This window comes from Bemisia tabaci, chromosome 3, assembly GCF_918797505.1.
Source record: "Bemisia tabaci chromosome 3, PGI_BMITA_v3".
Taxonomy (NCBI): Eukaryota; Metazoa; Arthropoda; class Insecta; order Hemiptera; family Aleyrodidae; genus Bemisia; species Bemisia tabaci.
In genome coordinates this window covers 15232321-15238630 of record NC_092795.1, presented here as the reverse complement: position 1 = coordinate 15238630, position 6310 = coordinate 15232321, and the positions used below count along the sequence as shown (strand labels likewise).

Below are 6310 nucleotides of genomic sequence, written 5' to 3'. Positions count from 1 at the left end.
CGCGTGTTTGAACGTGGAATCGATTGAAGGTAGGAAGTCATATTCATCCTTAAAAAACTTATTTTACCAAAATTTTTTTGAAAAATTCGTCTGTAGATTGATGATGAGAATGTTTATGTACTTACGTCTCATTTTTTCTGCATCTCTGTTTTCAGGATGAGGCAGAAATTACCGTGAAAGTCAAAGATGGCTCATATTATACGTTCCTGTTGTGTTTCAACCATATACTTTTTCTATCTACTCGCCTCTGTGTTGGTTGAATTATCGTATACTTACTACCCTTCTCAAGACATGTCTAATATTGATCCTCTGACTATAACACATGAGGATATTACAAACAGACTCAAAATATACGGCATCATACCAGATATTCTTGCTTCGGCGCCTCCATATTTTGCGAAGGTATTTTAAAATCTAGATTCTTTAGTTTTTTGTGATAAAACGTAGCATGCACATTAAGTAGAAGATATCACATTGTGGAGGAGGGGGGTCCGGGGGTGTCAATATCATCTGTCCATCCAGGTTCTTTCGATGGCATTTGTAGGTAAAATTTCAGAAAGTGACACGTATAATATTTCATAGGCACAATATTCTCACATAGATGATTCAGCAAGGGCGCACAAAGTAATTTGGTTTTCTGATCAAGTCACTCATGTAGAATGAATCTCATTTGACAAGCCGTATACTAAAATTAACACGGTCAGTTTTTGGGACTCAAAATATTGGGAAAAAAGGCTCTTCGGACCAACAGTAAAAATAATGCAATTTAATTACGAGAAACCGTAAACTACTGAAAAAAACGAAAATGAGCTAGGTTTGTTTCATTTTCTATAATTGGATAAACACAGAATGGATTTACAATTGTCTCATCAGATTACTTTCGGTCCAAGACTGTGCCCGAGTATGGGCCAACAGCCCAACAGGTCGAGCTGCATCAGGTGAAGTACCCACCAATCAAATTGGAGTGGCCTGCTCTTGAGGACGACTTCTTCACCTTGCTTCTTGTCGGTCGGTAAAGATGTTAGCTCTCTGTCATACACTTTCATCAGTAGACTTTTACTTTATAGTTTTAAAAAATATGCGTTGCGGTTGACAGGCCCGCCACATCCCATCTCTGGCCCTGGTGCCAGTTTTAAGGTCCGGGCCCCAAGCACGGAGGGGGGGGGGGTCTGAGGGGCATCCCCCGAGAAATTTTAGAATTTATACGACTAATCGGACGCATTTTGAAGCTTCCATAAAGAATTTATCCATCAATTTCTGCGGAATAATTATGTTTTTTTTTTTTTCTACTTTCAGCACAAAATATCCATCCAAATATCCTGTACTGAAAATCTTGAAAATAGATAGAAATTTTCCAGGAAGTATACTTCTTTGAAAATTTAAGAAGAATTCTACAGTGCCCCAGCGTGTTTCTGAAAATCTATTCACTTTTTGCGAAATTTTTAGGGTAAATTTTTCACTTTTTCTTACGAAACAAGGGCTGCATGTGAATTCGTAGTGATTTTTCACGGGTTACACGGGCCCCCTCCGGGGCCCGGGCCCCGGTACCAGGGACCCAGTATCCCACCCTTGTGGCGGGCCTGGCGGTTGGGAAAATAAGGCCAAGCGTCAAAACCGGAATTATCAAGCCTGGGCAGTAATCATCAAAACAAATGTGGATAACTCAAAAAAGATCTCTAAAAGAACAGATAGAGGATGACCATAGTGCGGATAAAATTTTAAACTGTGTGTATTGGAAAAATTTCTTCTCGCGCAATGTGGTGTAAAAAATTCATTGAATTTAATGTGATTTTCCGAGATTTTTAATTATCGTATCCTTCTCCATTGATCATGAATTTCACGTAAGAATCTACTGATGTTCACTATAAGTTGAATCATTTTTTCAACTTTTCTCTTGTTTTTGAACTTTCTTTTTCAATTTTTTGTTTTATTATAGAACTAGGAGCGCACATCTTATCTGATAAAATCATTCGCCCTTCAGACCGATTCTGGGGGAATAGGCTAGTCTAGTCGATGAGTCAACTGTTGGTCTAATTTCATTACGTGAACGCAGAAGAAAAAAGGGGTATAAAAACACTAATGTGTGATCAATTTTCAAGGACAATTCTGTTATTTCTCCCACGATTTTAAATAGATTAAAACGCGTAATATCCAAAATCTAAGCTCAGATTCGAGTTCCCGTGAAAAATTGATGAGATTTCATGTATCATAAGTTAGAATAGCGTGAAGGAAAAAGGTTTAACGATGCGTATAGATTCTGTCGTACTACCTCTTTGAACTACGCCGCCGCGCGGGTCGCCGAGTAAAACCGAACGGGGAGGCGCCACTAAGCGTTCGGTTTCGTCGCGAGGAATTCCTCACGATAAATTCTTATTCTTCCTCCTCCGCTGACCCACTGAGCCCACCCATGTTGCCACGTTGCATTCATATGCTCGAATCAGTATGCTTTCGTTACGTCTCTTTCCTTCACGCTATGATCGAGTATGATACATGAAATTGAATAGATTTTTAACGAGGAATCCGAATCTGAGCTTCGATTTTGGGTATCACGCGTTTTAAGTCACATTTTCCAACTTCAAAAATCCGAAATGTCGGACGTGGCTAAAAATGCCATCTCGGCTCCTGTTCGATGGATTGTTGTGAAACTCGGTGTCAGGGTATGATACATGAAATGGCATCGATTTTTTACGAGGAATCCGAATCTGAGCTTCGATGTTGAGTATTACGCGTTTTAAATGAAAATCTGTCAAAATTCAAAAAATTCAAAATTCGAAAATCCAAAATGACTGAAGTGGCTCAAAATGATATCTCGGCTCCTGTTCGATGGATTTTTCTGAAATTCGGTGTCAGGAGGTATTTTTCGACGGGAAACTCAAATTTTTAGTCCATTTTTTAAAATTCTCAAATCAAAGATGGCGGACGTGGGCTAAAATGCTATCACGATTTCTGTTTGTTCGAGTCTTGTGAAACGCGGTATTATTTGGTGTTTTTCAACGGGAAACTCGAATTTTTAGTCAATTTTTTAAAATTCTCAACTCCAAGTTGTTGGATGTGGCCTAAAATTCTATCTCGGTTTCTGTTCGTTATACTTAGAGCTTCGTGAATCGCGGGAGCAAGGGTACTTTTCGACGGGAAACTCAAATTTTTAGTCAAGTTTTAAAAATTCTCAAATCCAAAATGGCGGACGTGGCCTAAAATGCTATGTCGGCTCCTGTTCGATGAATTTTTCTGAAACTCGGTGTCTGAGGGTATTTTTCGACGGAAAACTCGAATTTTTAGTCAATTTTTGAAAGTTCTCAATTCCAAAATTGCGGACGTGGCCTAATATGCTATCTCAGTTTCTGTTCGTTCGAGTTCGGTGAAACTCGGTATCACGTGGTATTTTTCGACGGAAAACTCAAATTTCTAGTCAAATTTCCAAAATTCGTAAAACCAAGATGGCGGCCGTGGCCTAAAATGCTATCTCGGCTCCTGTCGGTTTTTGTGAAACTTAGTAATAGGGGAAATCATTCCAGTCAAATCTTCAAAATTTGAAAATCATGATGGCTAAAAACCAGAGCATTGTATGGCGGGTTATGAAAAACTATTTTTCGCAGGAACAAAGTAACCCGCTTCTCCAAAAATAGCAACTTCACACTCTTAAGTATAGTGAAGAAATTTTAAGCCAGAATATTTTTTAACTGACAGTAGGTATTCCATGTGAACTTTTGATGAGGCGCCGGCAATGAAAAAAATTAGTCACAGAGTTTAGTTTCCTTTAAATTTAAAATATGAATGCAAGGTTTCGTTTCTTTTATAATTTAAAATTTGCCAGCAAAGTATTTTCTGATTCGCAAGTATTACCATTTTTTTAAAGTCAAATATTTCATCTCAATTTTTCCCTCCTTTTTCATAATTAAAAGCCCAGGATGTGCCGGGAAAAACTTAAAGTACATATCGCGATGGCTACCTCCATTGCGGTGTTTCAAAATGTTCACCCCTGTTTTATTTTTTATTTCCTTATTTGTTTTTTTTAAGAGAAACAATAAGCCAACTTCATAGCTTGAAATAGATACCAAATAGTTTGCTAACAGGAAACAAAATCAGGGAGTTCAGGAATCAAAATTTTCAACAAATCATGTTGCCTAGTTTTCCAAAGATAACATATCAAATTATGATAGGAGATCTTCAATGTCGCGAATGGAGATACGTGGTTTCGCACTTTGGTCATCGATATTATTAATTGTATGTTTATCCGGAACAATTGATATTATAATTTGGAGTCTAAGATTGAATTCATACAAGACCGTAAAATTAGAATATTTTGGCCAGAAAGATACGAGTATTTTTTTTAGATTTAGTCTAGGTATCATGAAAAATATTTGATTTAGCGCTATTTTCCTCTACAGATATAGATGCGCCGTCGAAGATGGCGCCCTACGAACGTGAATATCTTCATTGGATGGCTGTAAATATCCAAGGACCTGATTTAAAGACCGATGAAATAGTTGTAGATTACATTAGCCCCCATCCTTTGGTTGGAACAGGTAATGCTCTGACTCCTCCTATTTACTACAAAATTCTTCTCCCGCGGTTGAAGCAACTGAAATTGATAAAAAAGTATCGATAAAAATTTGCTATAGAATACTATTTAATGCCTTTTTTATCACTTGATTAGTATAACAGAGCCACCAATAATACCTACTAGCGTCTATGATCCGGTAGCAAAAAGCCAGAGAAATTAAAATTAATTTCAGCTATACCACTGTGGAAAATAATTCTGAAATATATGAGAGAGAAAAATGTAAATAGAAATGAGGGGCAACATTCCGATCAATTAGGAAATGAAAATAATGTGCTTACATAAACTGTCATTTTGAAAATATTTTGCTACATTTTTACCCATCCCCTGTTTTTATCATTTACAGGTAATCACAGATTTGTCTTCTTTGTGCTCCGCCAACCTGACGGAGAGATAGAGTTCAGAGAAGGATATCTAAACGCATTGTGAGTATTGCTCGTTCAAATATATTTGCAGTGAAGAGAACAAGAAGAGAAAATCTCTTCCTCGTCTCACGTATACAAATTTACAAAATTTTACTACTGCATAAAATTTCTGCTGCTTTGGAGTTGTCAGAGTGTTTTTGGGGCGCCTCAACGATTAATTTAAATGAGAAAATTGCGGTCCTGCCATGGATAAAAAATTTTTTCCAGGAGGCGGGAGGATTTCTCTTTTTTTAAAAACATGAGGGGTCCTAGGAGTCAGTGAGCACCCCTGATTTTTAGCCCCGAAAATAATATGTAAGAAATCACTATCCCAAAATAATCAAGTGAATCAAATAAAGTATATAACTGAATGACAAGTCTAATGTCCGAAATCGCAGATTTCGTCCCACAAAATTTTCCGTGAGCTTTGAGATAGTAACTGGCATGGGGAACTTAACAAGAAAACGATGTTTTCTATGACAGGGTATCCTATGCATTATTTGGACCGAGATTAACAGAAAGGAACGAAGCCACATCAGTTATTGCCAAATTTAACGAGGCAATTCAATTTTTTATAAAAGAAGGTTTGTGCGGATTCCTTTGAAACTTTCAGGGACTTTGCTTCGTACTATGCAGAAAATGGACTGAAATTTGCACAAAAATCCGCACAACACCGTTTTCTTGGAAAAAATAAAATTGCCCAGTTAAATTTGGCAATAGCTTATGTGGCTTGGCTCCTTTCTGTTTAACGCGGTACATTTACCCTTTGATAATTTTATTATTGATGCAATCCTCTGAATATATATTTTCAGACACCATGATGACTCAAGACGAACCTCATTTTCTTCAAGATTCTTTGCGAAACATTACGAAATGGAGTTTTATGCTGTGAACTTCCTCAGAATCGAATGGTCTTCGCCGGATTCTCAGTATCGACCTTGGCATCACAAAAAATAAACGATTGCGATCAGACTAAACCTTCCGCCAGCTTCTTAATTTTGAATTTATGCCGGTGGTTTTCCGATAGACATAAAATAAGTAAATATCAAAGCCTCAGGAACCAAATCCACAAACATTCCAGAACATCCGTACTTTTTCTTCCAGCATTTTGGCGTGTTATGGGTGATAGGTCTCATAATGAGCTAGTGAAATGCTGCTTTGCGCCTTCAATTATCAGGCATACAACACAGCCATCCATTGAGTACTAGCACTGTTGACTCGGCGTTGTGACCATCAACATCGCGTCCAAGTCCCTGTTACTGATGATGCTTATTTACGGAAAAATGTGAGTTGTAGTAGAGTACCTATGTAGGATAGTATGGACACGTCGAAAATTCTGAGGTTA

General features: G+C 37.6%; 1 protein-coding gene across 3 annotated transcripts; it reads left to right on the top strand.

Annotated features, from left to right (window-relative positions):
* Nucleotide 1: 1 nt before the first annotated feature.
* LOC140224210 (protein D2-like) lies at nucleotides 2–5942 on the top strand (the record flags this gene model as incomplete). Of its 3 annotated transcripts, none has more annotated exon segments than XM_072297891.1 (6): nucleotides 2–29; nucleotides 156–402; nucleotides 1297–1447; nucleotides 4389–4526; nucleotides 4908–4986; nucleotides 5778–5942. In XM_072297891.1, coding segments are annotated over 3 exon segments (342 nt in total). In that variant the 3' UTR covers nucleotides 5923–5942.
* Between the last annotated feature and the right edge of the window lie 368 nt (nucleotides 5943–6310).